The sequence below is a fragment of the Leiobunum rupestre genome, chromosome 3 (assembly GCF_980474605.1).
Source record: "Leiobunum rupestre chromosome 3, qqLeiRupe1.1.hap1, whole genome shotgun sequence".
NCBI classification, from domain to species: Eukaryota; Metazoa; Arthropoda; class Arachnida; order Opiliones; family Sclerosomatidae; genus Leiobunum; species Leiobunum rupestre.
In genome coordinates, this window is record NC_143386.1 from 60,547,943 (window position 1) to 60,568,603 (window position 20,661).

At 36.2% G+C, this 20,661-nt stretch overlaps 1 protein-coding gene across 1 annotated transcript; it reads left to right on the plus strand.

Annotated features, from left to right (window-relative positions):
• Window positions 1–12,231: 12,231 nt before the first annotated feature.
• LOC149953526 (adult-specific rigid cuticular protein 15.7-like) lies at window positions 12,232–19,301 on the plus strand. Its single transcript, XM_090169827.1, has 3 exons — window positions 12,232–12,261; window positions 18,678–18,758; window positions 18,963–19,301. The coding sequence occupies exons 1-3, from the start codon at window positions 12,259–12,261 to the stop codon at window positions 19,299–19,301; spliced, it is 423 nt and encodes a 140-aa protein (XP_090025953.1). The 5' UTR covers window positions 12,232–12,258.
• Window positions 19,302–20,661: the final 1,360 nt, after the last annotated feature.

Below are 20,661 nucleotides of genomic sequence, written 5' to 3' on the forward strand. Positions count from 1 at the left end.
AGGGATCGTCACATGTAAGGAACGACCCTTGATAGGAACGTCCCTTGTAAGGAATGATTAATTTATTAGGGGAGCTTGGTAGGGGTGGGACTAAAATTCCAAAAACGTCAGAGGTGACGTGGTTTTGGGGTATTATTTTTCGAGGGGAAGGGACCATGTGGTCAGAAATTTTTATACCGGTGCTCCAAGCGATCAAACAGCCTACTACACCGGTGGTCTCATCAGAATGCCCTACGCCAGCGTCCACAAGCCCGGACAGGTGACAAATCCAGCATGGGTAGTAGAGCCCTACTACTGATAGTCTCAACCTCCAAAAAGCGCAACAATGGGACGACCAGCCCCCACTTCGCGCACAGCTGTGAGTGGATGCTATAGCAACTCCAGCCGACACCCTACCTACGTAGGTAAAGAGCCATGCCCTTTGGAGAGAGCTCCTAAAGGGGAACTACGAGCACACAGCGGTCCACATAACCCGGTGGGCTCCAAAAGGCCGGGAAACAGGCTGCCCTTCTTGTTTTTATACCCCCTTTTACCCCACTAGTCAGTGATTACTAAAATAAATTAAGATTATAGGCTCAATAGTCAGGCTGACTACTTAAAAATATCCCCATGTCCAAACCTTGTAGCACCTATAATCTAGCGTCTGCTACCTAGAAAGTCATAAGAACGTTTTTTCTTAAATTAACTTATCAAAATAGAAGAAAACGACTCAAATATTATGTTAAAATGCAAGTATCATTATTTATAAAGTCAAATTTAGAATCCCGATGAAGAAAATCTAATAGCGTCTGCTTTAGCCGCTACCTATCTAGGTTTCAAAGGTGAAACAAAGGGGGCGTAACCATAGTTTTTGTTCGTGTATAGTGATTCTCACGAAGTGGAAATAACTACAAACTTGGTTAATTATTCGCGACAAAAACGAGTCTAGGTGACGCTGTGGCATGTGTAGGATCTGTTTTACCCCTAAGTCATGAAGTTAATTTTGACCAGTACTATGATCCACTGCTTATACGAAGAACGTATTTAGGTTCCTAAAAACTGTTGGATCGGCTCCAATAAAAGTATAAATTATATTAAAAAAATAAATAATAAAAACTTTGTATAAATAGTTCGGTATTCCCTTGTGTTGGGATCAGTGTTGGTGTTGCGTTTTAACAATAAAGATTTGGTAATGTTAGCTGTAGTAAGTTCTTATAGCGTTACAACAGTTTTGGCAACGGTGGGATACGCAAGATGTCGAAAACCGAAGACCCACAAGCCGTTGGCTGATCTGGGTGATTTCCTCAACGCTTTCACGCGACAACAACTGACAGCTCAACAACAGAACCAACCTCTCATCAATCCCCTCACAAAAAATATCAGGCATCCTAGTACGTCCACTTCCATGACCACGGTGGCTTCCTTGGACATTCCAGTTTTTGAATGGGATGATTGTGATGGTGAAAAATTCGAACAATGGTTGAAGAGATTCGAATATATCTTGGACATCAGCGCTCCCAATCTCACCAACCGTGACCGAGTCAAATACCTAGTTTCGAAATTTTCGAACGAAGCTTTCAGCGAGTATTACAAATTGTGTATGCCCAAAGAGCCGACGGAATTTCCGTATGACACGACGGTAACCAATATCAAGAAACTCTTCGGTAAGAAACGAACTATTTTCATCGAACGTTTCAATTTTATGCGTATTCAGCGTCAATCAGGTAAGTAATATAGTCAGTATTTCAATCGAGTAAAACTTCTTCTAAGGACCAATTTGGCACTCTAGTGGCCTTGTATCTGCTTGTATGGATAATCGCGGCCGGAAGATGAACCAATAAGAACGATAATCTTGCGGCGATTGAATGCCGAGGTTGGCATCAAACTCAAGGAGTTAATAGACGAAGTCCTAACCATCGTTGCTATGAGGACTGAACAGATCGTGTTTCAAGGGAACACTATTCCGGAGAACAGCGTCCGCAAACAGAATTCCGAGCAGAGTTCGTCCAAACCGCCATGGAAGCGTCGTTCTCGATCAGCGTCCAGGTCAGCGAAACCACCAACATACGCTTGTTTCAGATGCGAAGTGATGCACTGGGTCAAAGATTACTCACACGCCAAGGCTACTGTCTCAAATGTTCCCGAATTGGTCATCTCGTCTCCCAATGTGAGAATCAACATAAGCGTCAACCGCACTCGAGGAAACGGGGAAAGAATGAAGTCAAAGCCATTCGCTCCCCACGGTTCGACTAAACTCGATGCGTCCATCGAAGCTCATCACTCGGGAATTCCTATTTAACAACGTACCAGTAACGTTCTGCTTAGAAAGCGTCGCCGAAGGCAACATTATCAATCAATCAACGTATGAGCAGAATTAGATTAGATTAGCCTGAAATTTTGGAAACGCAAATGCCTTACAAAAGCAAGGGGTTAACATTCTTTCTCGTTGAAAATTCCACCCCCTCAAGAGGTGAGAAGTTTCTCGAGGGACGCTGGGTAACGATACCGCCATCTAACGAGAGCTAACGAAATGAAAATATCGTCTGCTATATCGTAACGTTCGTATTCGTACGTTTTACAAGGCTTATATATTAAGTGTTGTTAGCGAGCGGTTTTTAGACATGGAAGGGTGGGACTGGGATGACACCTATTTACATAAGTTACTAATATATTTAAAGAAAGATGTAAGTTTATTTGTTCAGTCAAGAACCGTGTTATTTAAAACATATGCTTCAATATTCTATACATTTTTTATTTGACCCACTCATTTGACAGTTATTGTTAAGTATTCTTAAAGCCCCTACATCAAATATCTTAGAATTTTGAGCTCTATTTAATGAAACTAATCACAGTGTTAAATATAAATTAACCATAATGTTAAACTAAAAAACTTAAATAACTTTTGAACCATGCATACAAATTAATTATAGTTTTTAAGCCTTATAGAACTCGATCAACCCCTACGATAAAATATAAAATTAAGATAATTAATTAAACCATTCCCTCAATATAAATTATAAACTAAATCCCTGCCTTCAGCAAGGCTAAAATTAATCCCTCGCTAATGAAAGTGTTTTTCTCTCGATCACAAGAGCATTCCGATCCATCCCAACCAAGGTTTTTCCCCAAAACTTTCTGAACTAGACCAGTAAAATCCCCTTAGCTCACAGCGATCCCATGAAATCATTTCAAGTCCACAAGCTTCATATTAACTATCAGGTGGTAAGATCCCAAGAAAAGTGCACGTTTTCCAAGGTTGCCGCCATAGGGTCGCGAGGGCGCCTGGACATTTCCGCTTGGAGACAAAAAGAAGGTAACCTCGAGCAAAGAGTATAAAAACTACGTAACCTAGAGATATAATGACGGTCGAAAGCAGTAAAGAAAGTTGTAGCAACCGGGGGGGAAGTCACTCAGTGAATTTGCACTTCAAATTTCGGTACCGCAGCGCCACTACGGCAGTTTTAAGTGGCAATCATTTTGATTTAGTTCAACATTCTTGAAAATTCCTTTAGGAATTGGTTACCTTTAAGATTTGGCAACGTTAGAGAACAAACGCCTTATTCTTCACTTTTTGAAAATAAACACCGAAACAACGAATCCACAAATTCTAACTAAAAAAATCACGAAACAGTAACCAATTACTGTCACTTTTTTGAATTGACAGATATTAGACAATTAAATATCCAAAATGCCAAATTTAGCACCTCCGCAACACCGTAACTGCCATTTTTCTCCGGTTTTATTATTTATTGTACTAAATACTGCCGTAGTGGCGCTGCGGTACCGAAATTTGAAGTGCAAATTCACTGAGTGCCTCCCCCCCCCCCCCCGGTTGCTACAACTTCCTTTACTGCTTTCGACCGTCATTATATCTCTAGGTTACGTAGTTTTTATACTCTTTGCCTCGAGACTCCCTGGCATCCCACCCCCCCCTGCAACCCCGAGCGACCTTTCGTAAATCAGACGACGTCATACGTACCATGACAGGACACGAGTCTTAGGTACACCAATGACCCACGTAAAATGGGAGGTCACCAATTACTTTTGTTTCAACTCCGCCTACAATCCCCGGAACAAAACCAAGAGACAGAGCCCCAAAGAGACAGAACAGATCTCGAGAGAACTGGAGAGAACTCTGCTTCTCGGGCAAGAGAAGAACCATGTCGAAATAAATATAAAATAATGTGCGATGAAGTCACGCTTAGATATTAATTAACCCTCAATACAACCCTCATGACCGTAACAACCCTCACTGATTGCCTAGATGACCCGCAGCCAGGACATTCCGACCGGAAGAGCATAATCCAAGCAGTAATAAGGCTGAGAGGCGTAATGCTCTCAACACCCTCGAATCACCCGTTGATCACCCAATATCTAGCCGTACCGAGAGAAGAAAGCCAGATGACCGAGACCGACTCCCTAGCCTAGCCGGACATTTCAGACCGAAACCCGAAGTACCTAAGCTAAGGCTAGGCTCTCTCTCTGAAACCGGGGAGCATCTCAGTCTACTGTAGGGCAAGATCAGTTCCCTACGCCGCTCGTGAAACCTGAATTAATGGCTTTAAAAGTCGCTTGATGACTTAGGCCTAAGGTGGTGCCTTGGGTATTAGCCTAGCTGATTATAATTATTATTTTTATTATTACGTTCTTAAGGCAGTCGAGCATACACATTGGGCCGCTCCGATAGCGAGTATTGGGAAACTAATGGTACTATTCGTCTTGGTGCAGACTTTTCTACTGGGTTAAGGGACGCCATAGCACTCAACCAGTACCCATTGTAACGATAGTTTTGGGTTAATTAAAATAAATAATTAACATCGCCATAATAATTTAAATATTATAATATAGGCCTAAAACATAATTTCCAAAACGTTAGGAAAGGGAGTGTTGGGAAAGATGGTCAATTTCCGCTCCTGGCCAGCTGGTTTTTACCCTAGAACATCCCCTCTTTCTTAACAATAGAACGCGAGGGTTTACACCTTTTGTTATAGTTTTTTAAGTATGTATATAGTTACTTCCAAATGTTTCGGGAAGATTCCATACGGTTCAAAATATCGCGATTTGTGAAAATACCCGGACGGTAGTGACGTAGATGGGAAAGTTTAGAAAGTGTGTGTCGTGTGGTGAAATACTGGACGGGAAAGAAAAATAAGTGAGAAGCGCAAAACGGCAGAACGAACTTGGACGTTCGACTAACCACGTCTATCCGACTTCGACCAGAAGCTGAAACTCTACGCTCCACAGTCGTGAACAGTTTAAATTAGGGAAGTCGTCAAGTAGTTGCCGAAAATGTAGTTTTCGTTCACCGATGGGACTCTTCGACCAGCCACCAACTACGCTCTGTCGACGGGATCGACCCCAGCAGCCATAGGACGCCTGAGCCGACGCTCTAATGAGCCCACGCAGAGATAAGTAACATTTGACTCGCTGGGTTACCCAGATTGCACGCATAGGCCATTCGTTGGCATTATCAAGAACTTCGTGTTCGTCGTTTTGAGGAGTTCGTCTCCGCTTTCGATAATTAGTCGCGCATTAGGTAGTCAGTGGGGTACCCCGTTTTTGTTCGTCAAAAACCTAATTTAGAAATCTAAAACTATACTCGTCACTACCGAACCGAAAAATAACCAAGATTGCTGTTTATTATCTTCCACTTAATGTCAGTGCCGTTTTAATCATTTCATTTAATGTATAATCTAAAGAATTTGTAATGAGTATAATATTTTAATAACATTTTAGTATAAGAATTTAGGATAGCGTTCAGCGTAGGGACTTTAGCCATTTAGCTTTTAGGTTTTTAGTAGTGTTTTAATTGTCTTGTAAGTATTTTATGTTAATATTAAACGTGTTTTTAATCTTTAAACCTTTGCGTTCTGAATCGTCCTTAATCATAAAACAGTTTTGATTAGATTTATTTGTAGCGTTATAGATTACGCTGGTCAGGATGGGTAATCTGCTATCTTAACCAGGAAACCGTTACACCATTACCATTGCCGGAAAACATTTTCACCACACTCAACAGGGGAAAGGTTTTCTCACAATTGGAATTGTCCGAAGCATACTTGTAGGTAGAGCTGGACGACGAATCAAAAGGAAGGTCTTTGTTCGGTTTCCACACACAAGGGAAATTTCCAGTACCAACGACTTCCGTTTGGAGTAAAATCGGCTCCCGGCACTTTCCAAACAATAATGGACCGCATGCTCGCTGGGCTCGAATTTGCAACATCTTTATCGTCAGTCGGGACTTCGAAGAGCACAAGCGACATCTTCAGGAAGTTTTCTAAGATTATGGCTTCATACTTCGTCTTGAGAAATGCAAGTTTTTAATGAAGCACATTAAATATCTTGGTTTCATTATTGACAGTGTTGACCAACTCCCCGACCCGGCGAAGATAAGGGAAATAGTTCATTTCAATGCTCCGTTAGTTCCTTGGAATGGTAAACTATTACCAGGTTTTTGTCACTAACACGCGATTTATCCGACAGCGACTGGATGAGCTATTAGAGACAAGCTGAAAATGGCCCTGGACTTTAAAGTGTCAGGAAGCGTTCGAGAAAATCAAGGGAATTCTACAATCCGACCTTCTCCTCACGCATTTCGATCCAACTCTCGATATCATCGTGGCGGCGGATGATTTGGACTACGGAATTGGGGCTGTCCTTCCGCATCGGTTTGCCACATGGGACGATTCAGGCCGTAGGCCATGTCTCCAAAGCGTTAACACCTGCTGAAAAAAATTACAGTCAAATAGAGAAGGAGTGCCTTGCTCTTACCTTCGCGGTTAAGAAGTTTCATAAGATGATTTATGGTCATCTTTTCACGCTGCTCATAAACCACTTCTGTCAATTCCGGTGCACACAGCTGCAACCGGCTACAACGCTGGGTACTCATTCTGATAGCCTACAACTTCAAGATCGAGTACCACACGACGACGTCGTTTGGACAGGCGGATGCGCTGTCCCGCCTAATCTCATCGCAGCCTTCCCCAGAGGATGACATAATCATTGCCAGTCTGCAATTAGTTTCAGATGTTCAAGCCGTAGCCAGGAAATTCAGACAGTGATTCGCTATGATCCACTCATGCAGACGGTAATGACCTATATAAAAACTAATTGGCCTTCACTCAAGGAACTACAAGCCCTGCGGGAGGGGACAGAACTGGAGCAATTCTATCGGCTCAGGGAACTGTTCACCATCGAGCAAGATTGCATACTTCTACGAGACCAGGTCGTAATTCCTCGCAAACTGCAGATCCCGGTTCTGAAATTACTTCATCGTGGACACCCAGGAATCAGTAGAAGGAAGTCCTTAGCTCGTACTCATGGCTACTGGCCATTTCTGATTCCCAAATCGAACAGTACGTCGCACGATGTCCTAGGTGCATATCGGCCGCGAAACTACCGCCTAAAGCTGTACTATGTTCCTGGCCGAAAACCGACAAGCCATGGCAGCGAATTCACCTTGGTTACGCGGGTCCTCACAACGAACATCAGTACCTTCTCGTCATGGATTCCTATAGCAAGTACCCTAAAATCTTCGACTTTAAATCTACACGGCGTTAGCCACAATCTCATCGCTGGACAACCTTTTCACACATCGTAAGTGACAAAGGAACGCAATTATCTTCTAGGAATTACGCCACGTCCCGTCGCAGTAAAGGGATCAAGCGCATTTTTTCCCCACCTTACCACCAACAGTCCAATGGCCAGGCCGAGCGTTTTGTGGATACGTTCAAAAGGGCCCTGGTGAAACTGAAGGGAGAAGGGAATGTTCCATACATGCTGAAAGTTTTCCTGCTGACATACCGATCAATCCACGCCGAACTATCGTATCGATGGCAAAGGTCCGGCGGATTTTTTCCCGGGGTGGAAACTTGGAATTGATTTGGATCTTATACAACCTCCAGAACCTCCATCGTCAGTCCGCGACCGTATATGCCAGACAGCAAAGTGCTAAGACCTGGCTCCCGGTACGAGCTAAAGCCGTTCGGGGTGTCGTGTATAGCGTTCTCTACCAAAACCTTCCATCCCAAAGCAGCTTCAAACGCGACTGGACGTTTTTGGTTATGTCTGGCTGTCGTAAGTTCTTTAGGTGGCGCTGCGGCATGTGTAGGATCTGTTTTACCCCTAAGTCATGTAGTTAAATTTGACCAGTACTATAATCCACTGCTTATACGAAGAACGTATTTAGGTTAATAAATACCTTGAATGGAAATTTGGAACCTGATACCGACATGCGGTTATATGTTTTACCATATGTAACATAATCACTCATAAGTATGCCGTAAAAGTATTTTCGTTAATGAAACCTTGTTCACGGGATATAACGTAAATTACGTCACAATTCCGTGACGAAATTTACGTCATCAACTTTACTGATTGGAAACGGAAGTTAGTGATAATTCCTCGCGCGTTTCTGGCTTTGCCCATGTCAAGTTAAGCTCGTGTCTCGTGATCACGAGATTTTGTTTCCTTGGTAACATTTTCAATCGCGCAAGGATTATAAGCATTTTTGCATTTTTGGGTGAAACAAGGTCTCATTGAATTTTTTTCAATGGAAATGTTATACAGAGGCATACTTATGAGTAATTATGTTACATATGGTTTTAAGCACTGAAATTGCCAGTATTGGTATTGTTGTTAATATATGACCCAAGTTTAAATTAGGGTAATATTTTAAGTACTAAGTATTCGAATATCAAAATACGTTTTTCAAGGTCACCGAAAAAGCTCGTAGTGATTATTTTGGTTTGCGTATAGATCCACCTAGCGGTCAACGAAAGCAATTCACTTATACCACCTTCAGAAGATCGTAAATAAAGCCGATTTCGGTCTTTTATGAAAGAAGTTTTCAACTACCTATCCTGCTTGATACATGTACCTCCGCCGGCTCCCGTTAATAGACGCTTCAATAAATCATCCTCCCGGGAAATCTCCAAGAAGTAATATTTCCGAGAGCCAGGACCTGCAACAAGCGTTCCCGGTTTGTTATGGGGGTTTCAAGAATTTCCCGCTACGCGGTGCGGGGGTCGTGAAAGCCATTTCTGTTATATATATATGGCTTATATATATCCAGGTAACACTATTATAATATGTAACAAAATTTGCTCATAAGTATGCCACTAGCTCTATTTCTGGTATGTTCCCATTTAACTCAATTTTACCTTCTCCCAAAAACATGGTGTCCCATTTGTCCCAATTCCATCTCTCCGAACCCTAGTTCATTTAACCCAAAAATATGTATTCCCATTTTTCCCAACGATCAAGTTTCCCAAAAATATGGATTCCCCTTTCTCCCAATCATTATTTTCCAAATATATGGTAATTGCGCGGTTTTAGATCTCATCGGTACGAGTCGATATGTCGAGAAAAATACAGCGTAACATTTTGACGGCATTATATTTTTGGACGACATTGTCTAATAAAATAGGAAGGGGCCCATATGTGAATTGACTTGGCGTTAGGTTAGGTTAGGTTAGGTTAGGTTTACCATATTCATATGGGCAAAATTTGATGTACTTGCATATTAAAATAAAACTTAGATTCATGTTTATACCAAGTGTAATTTTGGGATAAATGGGATTTGGGATAACTATTTTGGGACAAATGGGATTTGGGATAACTATTTTGGGACAAATGGGATTTGGGATAACTATTTTGGGACAACTATTTTGGGACAAATGGGATTGGGACGAATAGGATTGGGAGAAATGGGAATTGGGAGAAATGGGATTGGGAGAAATTGGAATTGGGAGAACTATTTTGGGCGAAATGGGGGTAAACCCTCTTTCTTCACTAACGGTTTGTTCACAGATATTGCGTCATCTGTACCCTACGTAATATTTTATGTCATATTTGACGTCATCGAATCTCAAATGCCGATTATGCCGTCGCACAATTGGCTCTACGCATAGATATAAGAAATGTATATAAAGGTCTAGATAAATTTCGGGTCGTCTAAGCCTAACATAAAATACGGAGTTGACCCCTAGCAGACACCGAGGAAGGCACGTGACCAAGAGCGCGAGCTCTCTTAGCATTTTAGTACTAAGTGCTTGATCTTTCCGCAGGCGGAAGTCTTTAGACACCATCTGTTGGTGACTTTTAGTATAATTTTTAAGCAGGAGACAATGGCTCTCGCGACGATAGCACGAGCTTTCTTACCGATAGATAGCGCGTTATAATTATAGCCTGCAGAAATTACGCGTTTCTGCTAGCTGTCGCCTCCGTATTCACTCCCTTTGAAATATTTTATCTAGACCTTTATATACGTTTCCTATATCTATGGCTCTACGTCTGATAAACCGACGGCCATTATTTTAGTAAACAAACCCGTTTGAACCACTAAGGCAAAGCTTAGGAGCTAAAATGAACTACAATATAGTGCCAAGTTTTGTTAATGTAATTAATTTGCAAATTAATGAAGCAGGTTTAGTGGGAATAATAGTTGAAATTCAGGTTGAGCTTTTCTGGCGCATCTACAAGGTGCCTGGTTGGAGTCTTTGCAGATTCTTTTGAGCCTAGGCCTAACTCTTCTAGGCTTGATATGGATTTTAATAACGCTGGTGAAATATCCCACTTCGACGACTTGTTCCATTTTCGGTATTGGTCATTTTCCCCAACCTTTTCTTTTTCTAAACTACTCATTATTTAACTTCATCCACACAAACCGAGCGAGTTTATAAATTTCAATAAAGCTACATTGGGCTGATTAAATTCCGACCGTCCGACGCAAAAAATTCCTTCTCAATTTAGAGGTTTTCCATTGGCTTAAATAAATATGTTACTAGCCAATAGTGTGACTCCCAAAATTACTAGGTTGAATAAAATGGTTAAAATCTAACGTAGTCCACCTTTTTAGTTTTACTGGTTCGTGGTGAAACAAACCGTTAGTGAATATTTTTGAATGGAATAAAGGTACAGTGGCATACTTATGATTAATTTTGTTACATATGCTATTACTAATCCAAGCTAAGACTCAACTAAGAAATTATTATCGAACACTGGACTAAATTATTGGATATTTTGTACAAAATAATAATAGACCAACTAATTTTATCGTACAATTCAGAAAACAATGTAAGAGATTGTACGCCAAAGATTACGATCAGAAAATGCGCGTACAGTGTAATCAAAATCGCGCCTTAATAAAATATATTTTCGAAAAAAGCGGTGAATATCCCGTTATCTATCGAAACCAGGAAATATAGAAAGAATGTAAATCTCCTCAGTACGGATATTGGGCGTTGGTTTCCCCGAAATTCTTGTTTTCCTATTTAGATTGAAAGTGAAAAAAATCTAGATCTGGAATAAAGAACCAGATTGTAAATTTACATCCACATTGTACACGAGTATCATACGCGTTGAATCTTCGCCAAATGTTGTTCCTTAAAAACGCCCAAACCAAAATAAAGAAAGCAAAAATATCAACGACGAAAGATTGCCTTTTTATCAATAGGCTTCGAGCTTAGAAAAGATAGCGCCATCTACTTTAATGCCTGTCAACTTAATGTGTGAAGAAATAGCAGACAACCTTTGAATATGAATGTTCTTTAACTGAAACGTTCATCTTTTATATCTAGAAAATTTTGAATGAGCAGACAGCTTTCACATATTCGATTTAAAACTCAGTCGGTAGGCGGCGATACTTCTGACCAAAGTTTAAACTACGCACGAAGCTTATACATAGGCATATTTACTAATATATAAATCATATTTTCCCAATGCAATGGCAAGAAAAAGTCAGTATTTTACGAAATCGATCGACACGAACTATTTTTTATCTCATATGGGAAAATCAGTAGGATCTGTATACATGTTATGCAGGAGCATGTATAGGCGAATAACATTACATGGAGATTTATTCATTTCTTTAAGTGTGTTTTATATACTCCTGGCAATATTTACGGTTATATTATTGCGTCGTCTTCTTACAGTTTAAAAACCGCCAATTTGGGCTAGAAAAAACCCAGCTGGCATTTTGTAGTTGTTCCGTCAAGTTGAATTTAAGGGGGGGGGGGGAATCGTTACCTCCCTCTGAAGGTCGCGCGCGCTATGTCTTTGGAATAGAGCTGATAATTTACCATTTTCGCTGTTATTAAACGAGACTAGCGCCGCCTGGTACCGCATCTTATCAAACGCGCGGTTTACAATAAATAATAACGGGTATCTTAAAAACGTCGTACGTGAGCTCCAATTTTTTTGGCAGGCGCCAAATAATGAGGGTTGTTTTTTTTTTGCAACAGGCTTCTTACTGGCAGGGCGTGAAAGTGGCTGCGTAAAATGGTATTGTAATTTGGTGGTGTTTCGCCGACAGGAATGTTTCATTGTTTCTCTGGGATTGTAACCGTATAATGATGATGGCTCTAATCCGATACGGCTGCTATTTATTGCCGAGAAAGTGGATTACAGATGCACTTTACACGCTTGGTCGCTTATTGCGAATTTGCAGAATACTTGAGATATTTCTTCGTAATTCGATAACTTAAGATGGAATAAATACAAGGAGATCAACCGAAAATTTAAATTCCTTATGGGAAAATTTTTATTGTATTCGTCAACTTACAAGGAGAGTACCCGAGGTGTTTATTGCCGATTTTGTTCAAAGTCGGCCTTAATGTAGACTTATATGAGATATGAAATTTCCCATTCGATTTGCCATGGCAACTGAAAATGTTTTTGACCACTTAAAACAAAAATAAGAATTTTTCTCTTTTTAACCCAAAAAGTGTTACAATTTTACCACAAAAAATGTTCCAATTTACCCAATCTTGATGAAATTTACCCAAATGTGGTCCAAATTACCCATTTCGTGATTTTCAAATTTAAAAAAAATTTCGTAAATGGAGTTTTTTTTTGTTTTAATTGATCAAATACATTTTCGGTTGCCATGGCAAATCGAATGGGTAGCGCCACGTCTCCTTTTGGGAAATTTCATATGTCATATAGGTCTACATTACGCCCGACTTGGAACAAAATCGGCAATAAACACCTAAAGTACTCTCCTTGTTAGATTATACAGGATAATTTTTTTTAATTGTATTCGTGCATTTATAGGATTATACAGGTAACGAAAATTTATTATAGTCGCTAATTTATAGGATTATACAGGATACAAAATTTGATAATATTCGTCAATTTATAGGATTATACAGGACACGAAATTTGATTAAAGTCGCCATTTTATAGGATTATACACGACACGAATGTTGATGGCATTCGTCAATTTATAGGACTATACAGGACAGGGAATTTTATATTCATCAATTTATAGGATTATACTAAACACAAAATTTTATTGTATTCATCAATTTATAGGATTATACTAAACACAAAATTTTATTTAATAATAATAATACCCAAGGCACCACCTTAGGCCTAAGTCATCAAGCGGCTTTTGAAGCCTTTAATTCAGGTGGCCGGGTTACAATACGTAGGAGGGCATGCCACGCGAGTCAACAGCTCCCTACACTAACTATTACCGTTAATCTCAACAAGTTTTTATTGTATTCATCAATTTATACGATTATACAGAACACACAATTTTATATTCGTCAATTCATACGTAAGATATTATTATAATTAGGGGAAATTTTTACAATAAAAATAAAGAGTAAAATAGGAACCAAAGTTTTGAAAATTTCCAATTAGTTGTAAATATTGTGTATCAGGTTTGCCTATTTACTAAACTTCTCTTAAAAAAAAATTTACTTACTTTACGTTACTTTGTGTAAAATACATCCTATAACGTGAAAACATTACAAACTTATGATGGCACTAACTTAATTAAAAAACTTTTAAACAAATGCTTACTAATTAAGTAACTCAAACCTATCAATATACCGAACAATACTCCTTTACAAAAAAAGCAAAATTGCGTAACATGTCGGAATTTTTGAAAAAGAAAAATCTATAACGAATTATTACCTGTCAGGTATTTTGATGATATTTTAGAATCTTAAACTTCGATTTGAAACTATCGAAAATATCTTTAAATTTCCCGGAACCTTTCAATCTATTTGTTAAGAGCGTAAACAGTACTAAAATGGAATTAAAAATACATTTGAAATTTCGAAAACTCACTGAAGGTCAAGTCGTTTCTTTAGCTTCAAAACCAAGTAACTCGACTTACGCTTATTTGGGTTTTTCTTGTTGTTCGAAAGAGTATTTAGAAAGTAATTTACACTAATTTTTTAAATAGTTGTTTAAAACGTATTTCTTAAATTATAGATTTTTTAATTTTAAAAATACAGCTTAATATTGAAATGAAATTTTTCTCTAATTTCATGTTTTAAGATACCTGTTTTTGGAACTAAGGTAGAGCAATTGGGGAAATATTATTGCAACCACGTAATTTCGATCAATTTGACAAGATTTTGTCAGCAAATTTGAGGGTGGAAAAAACTACCTTCACCCGATTGATACACAAGATTGAACGCGAAATACACAATTAACACTTAATAACAGATTTTCTGCTTCCTCAATTTTATCCTCGTTTTAAGATGGCCGTCACATTTATTCGCGCGTCAGGCTTAAATAAACTGAGTTCAGATTATTTAAGCCATGGCTTAAAGGGCATATGAACTTCTACATTTATGGTGGATCAACGAATTTCGCCTTTATGCCAACAGATTTAACAGAATCTAGCTGTGATTGGTGCTTTTTACGTCAAAAACAATTTGTAGTTAATGTTAGCAGACGTTTTTTCAATTTAGTTTCTACTCCCTTTTAGTTCATAGTCCCTTTAAGAATTTAACTGCTCGGATCTGCTCTCACTAAGACTGGTCACTTTAAATTCGGGACAACTTTTTCAAATGATTATGTTTCCCTTTAACGCGTAGCCGTCAGTCCTTCCAGCCACAAACTATCAGATTATAAACTTCGAAGTAAAAAAATCCGGGAGGAAAGATTAAGAAAATTAATTTATTCAATCCCACGTTATTAATTTAATATCTAGGGTTAATTTAATGATTACGTAGCACATCCGGGATCCCCGAAGAATACGCCCGACTTTTGAACCCTAAAAAGCGGGCGTCACGTAAAGGAAAACGGTTCCCCATTGTTGTGGCCAAATTTCGTGCTCAGTAACAAACAAAAAAAAATCAGTGAGAAAAATAAAATGAGAAAGAACTTTCATTCTTTGCGGAATCACGGCGAGGCTTAGCAGAGCCAAAAACGAAACTCTCGGACGTATTTAGGTGAAGGTCGACTGAAAACTTTCGCGTCGGCCCAAACATATTCTACAACCACCACACCCAAGGACCAAAGACCCAACGACCACGCGCTCAGTACTTATCCACGCAGTGGCCTGGTATTTGGATACCAGAATTTATTTAGTTTAGAAGAATTTATGTCGGATTTTGTAAATTCCGACAGTTCTCAAATAATGATAAATATTATATGAATTTTATTATTTGATTGTCGTACAAATTTTTTTCAGAAAGCTTTAAAATTGGTTTTTAAATTTTTTTTTTAAATATAAAAAATAATTTAGTCGAATTAAATAAGATTTCTTTTTATGGCTCTTTAAGTATTTAATGCCGTTTTGCCATAAAATTCTCAATTAATTTATCGGTCGTATTAAACCTTTTAGTACACTATCCCTTATTAAATATTTATTTTCAAATTGAATTAATCCTTATTAAACGTTTAAATTAAATTAATCCTTATTAAACGTTTAAATTGAATTAATTTTTATTAAACGTATAAATTAAATTAATCCTCATTAAACATTTAAATTGAATTAATTTTTATTAAACGTATAAATTAAATTAATCCTTATTAAACGTTTAAATTAAATTAATCCTTATTAAACGTTTAAATTAAATTAATCCCTATTAAACGTTTAAATTAAATTAATCCTTATTAAACGTTTAAATTGAATTAATTTTTATTATCAAATATTTCTATAACTTTATTCCTTATTAAATAGCTAAATTATATTTATTATTTAGACTAAATTAGTATTTAAATAAAATGTACTCTTATTAAATATTTGAATTAAATCAATCACCTTATATTACTCCTTATTAAATGTTTATATTTAGACTAATTTAGTATTTAATTTATATTTAGAATAATTTAGTATTTAAATTATATTTAGACTAATTTAGTATTTAAATTATATTTAGACTAATTTAGTATTTAAATTATATTTAGAATAATTTAGTATTTAAATTATATTTAGACTAATTTAGTATTAAAATTATAATTAGACTAATTTAGTATTTAAATTATATTTAGACTAATTTAGTATTTAAATTATATATAGATTAACTTAGTATTTAAATAAAAATCTATTCTTATGAAATATTTAATTAAAAATGTATTCTTATGAAATATTTAAATAAAAATGTATTCTTATGAAATATTAAAGTTAAAATTTATTCTTATGAAATATTAAAATTAAAATTTATTCTTATGAAATATTAAAATTAAAATTTATTCTTATGAAATATTAAAATTAAAATTTATTCTTATGAAATATTTAAATTAAATTAGTCATTATCAAATATTTAAATTAAATTAATCATTATCAAATATTTAAATTAAATTAATCATTATCAAATATTTAAATTAAATTAATCATTATCAAATATTAAAATTAAAATTTATTCTTATGAAATATTTAAATTGAAATAATCATTATGAAATCTTTAAATTAAATTAATCATTATGAAATCTTTAAATTAAATTAATCATTATGAAATATTTAAATTACATTAATAAATATTAAATTAAATTATAAATAATTAAATATTCACATTAAATTAATTATCACAAAATATTTAAATTCAATTAATTATTACTAAATATTTATATTAAATTAATTATCTATAACAATTTACCTTAAATTAATTATCACTAAATATCTGCGTTAAATTAATTATCACTAAATATTTGCGTAAAATTAATTATCACTAAATATTTGCGTTAAATTAATTATCACTTAATATTTACGTTAAATAATTATCAATAAATATTTACATTACCTTATATCTTATGGAATATTTAAATGAAGTTAATAATAATTGATTATTTAAATTACTACAGAAAAAATTTAAATCCTTTCCAAAAATTTATATAATTTATGGATTTTATAACCGCGTTTATAACTTATATCAATGCTTTTTAAGTAAAGTGATTAATCAAAATAAATCTTCTAAATTTACATATTTAGATATTTGATCAAACGTTTATAAAAATACATATTAATAAAGAACCTTGAAAGAAGTAATCCACTTCAACACGGAACACAATTTTTTTTAATACTATTGTTTTAATCTTAGTATGTAAATTTATCATATCTGGCGGTCAAAACGGTATTCTTCATTTTGAAATTGATAAATATCCCTTTTGTGGAATTTTGGGAAATTTAAAATAATTAAATTCGAGGGAAAGCTAACAAAGAGTGTTTGACCCTCAGAAAGGTGTCGGAGATGCAACCAAGCGTGAGAATGCACTTGGCCGAGAACATTTTTCACCATGGCGTACACCTCGTATTCTCTTTAGATTCGCTGTAAAAGGATTCAATTAAACACTGTTTCACCTATTAAACAAAGCTAAGCTTGACTTGGCGCATTTTCGCGGTGGTAAAAGTAATGAATTATCTTTCAAACCGGGGTATATAAAGCTTGTTGATTTAGAATCTCAGCCCATTTCAAACTAATTCTGAAAATTTCGGTACCAGTATCAACTGTTTACCATTTGCAATCATGTCTTTGAAGGTATGTTTAAATACTTAACTGTTATTACCAGTTAAATAGTTCATAAATGTTAACTAAATAAATCAGGATTTTAGTGTCTTCTCGAAGGTTCTGAATTGGTTTTTAACACTTTTACGTTAGTGGACTTTAAGGAAAACTTAAATATAGTTAATAGCAACTAAGGAAAAAGCTTTAAATATTATCAGAAATGTATAAAATACCGAATATTATTCGTTTGAAATATGTACCTCCAACTATATTTTTCAAATCGGTTTTTGAAGAAAAAATAGTTCAGGGCGAAATAAATAATCTGGTGGTTTCTTAAACCATTAAATCCGGAAATTATAGATGTAAATATCCCTAACTGGGGGTACTTTTAAATTTTTCCGCATTTTATTTTTCCGGAAAATTAACTCTACTTTATGAAAAATAGTATCAAAATATTATTTTATTGTTTATTTTAAAATCTCAAAGTTAATCAGGAAATTGTTTTGTACGGGAAATGAGAAGGAGAGAGGTGTTCAAAGTCGGGCGTAATGTAGACCTATATGAGATATGAAATTTCCCGAAAAGAGACGTTGCACTACCCGTTCGATTTGCCATGCCAACCGACAAGGTTTTTGACCACTTAAAACAAAAATAAGATTTTTTCCTTATTTTACCCAAAAATTGTTACAATTTTACCCCAAAAAATGTTCCAATTTACTTAATCTTTATGAAATTTATCTAAATGTGGTCCAAATTACCCATTTCGTGATTTAATTTTTTTTTTAAATTTTCCCATGCTTTTTTAAATGGAGATTTTTTTTGTTTTAAGTGGTCAAAAACATTTTCGGTTGCCATGGCAAATCGAATGGGTAGTGCAACGTCTCCTTTTGGGAAATTTCATATCTCATATAAGTCTACATTACGCCCGACTTTGAACTAAATCGGCAATAAACACCTCGGGTACTCTCCTTGTGAGTCCTTAAATAAGAAACCTTTTGTTTAATACAGGTAATAACTCTGGTAGCTCTGGTAGCGTGCGTCAGTGCTGGCCACCTTGGAGGCAAAAGCGTCACCAACAGGCAACAAGACGTAAAAGACTCTTAAGCTGGTTTCACACTCGACGGAAAATTAGCAGCGTAAAGTTGAACGTTAGCGGTATATCGAATGGGAATCAATTTTCAGCTCGGCGTTTATTATCGTCTTTCCGGCATATTTTCCGTCGAGTGTGAAACCAGCTTTAAGCGGGGAATAAGAAGGCGACCATCTAACTTTCCAGATTCTACCATTCCTCAGGGTCACGGCAACTACGCTTTCAACTACCAAATCGTGGACCATTTGGGCGCTTCCAACGGCAGATCCGAGACCGGGACTCCCCACGGAGTAGTTGGATCGTACAACATCGCGGACATCGACGGGCGAGTGCGTCGGGTGGACTACGTGGCTGACCACAACGGATTCAGGGCCAAGGTGCACACCAACGAACCGGGAACGGCACCCAGTTTACCATCAGCCGCCATCATCGATTCCGCGTCTTCTCCTCATGTTGAGAACATCGGCTATGGACCCGCAGTAGCTAGTCCCCATTTAGCTGGTTACGGTGGTTATGGACTGAACGGTTACGGATACTACTAAACGCTATGGTATACAATTAAGCTCCGCAAATTGTTCAATATCAAGAACGTATTTAGGTTAATGAGAACACACGACCCGTTTTGATAAGACAGAAGTACAAACCAATGCGGCACTAAAAATCGCAATTTAAATGGAAAAAAGTCCCTATATCGGTAGTGAACGTGGTTTAAAATATTTTTCAATGATACAATATTTACAAATCTATGGTGATTTAAAAATATGTTATTAAATTCAGCTTTAATTGAAGTCGCTCCAACTAAATTAATAGTTAAATTTAACTTTTACATAAATATAATAGCAGATATTTGACGTTCTTTCGATCGATACTAGAGGGCGTGATACAATTGAATAAATATGGAGAGTTTCCGTTTGAGGGAAGATCTGAGGTATTAGATCATGTTAGTGGATCTCGAAGGGAGACTCGTAGGTTGTCAGTACCTAAATAAGTTCTTGTAAATACCAAAGGATTATTTTAATTTATTTTTAGGCTTAGGCAATGGTGTAGCTTGCGCGTTTAATTATTTAAATTAGGGCTTTGATATTTGCTTAAAACACGGTTTTCTATAGCTCCTAATTTTCGTTATCTAAGGGTTATCTATAAATAAAGTCTACTTTAATGCGACAATAATGTTAAAAATTAAATGTTTTCTAGGACAAATTTCTTTTAAATAGTTGTTAATATGTACTTCGATTTCTACTTCTAAGTTTTATTTAAAGTATAATTTATTTGTCAATATAATCTGGAATTTATAATATGCTTTATTAATTAACGCTACGCTGCTAACTATTATAATATGATTTATTAATTAACTAACTAAATTTGCAGCTTAGGAAATTAAAGTTGAATAAAATGTGGCTATAAAAATATGTAAAGTGTAACACCAATTTATATAGTATATTTAAAAGTAATAAAAAATATTATTTTAATTGTATCATCCTTGAGTGTGTAGAAAAAATATATAATGAGGATAATATCTAGGCTAACGGAACTAATAAATGAGCTGATTATCGCCAAATTGGATATTTCGAAACCGTCTTTATACACTTTCTACGATTTCATCCTCACATGGTTTAGCAATTGCTCACTGAAGCGATCACCAAGTATTAACAATTTAAGTCGCAATTTTTATCGAATTAATTCGACAATTTAGTAACGGAAATTATTTACAGAGATGCAATAAACCATTGTCTTTTGATATGACGAATAAAATGACCCAAAATAATGCAAAGATAAATTTTAATTTAGGTTTGTGTATTCGAAAAGCAGGCTCCGGGAAAGAGATCTGTTTGAAATGTATCTAGTTTATAAAGACCGTTGCTATAATCTTGGCACCACACCCGATTTATTTTTGTCGGTAGT

What these genes read in the sequence shown, in the direction of transcription:
- LOC149953526 (XM_090169827.1), top strand. An exon ending in TCACCAACAGGCAACAAGAC is followed by an intron (nt 18,759 to 18,962) that starts GTAAAAGACTCT and finishes ACCATTCCTCAG; the next exon opens with GGTCACGGCAACTACGCTTT.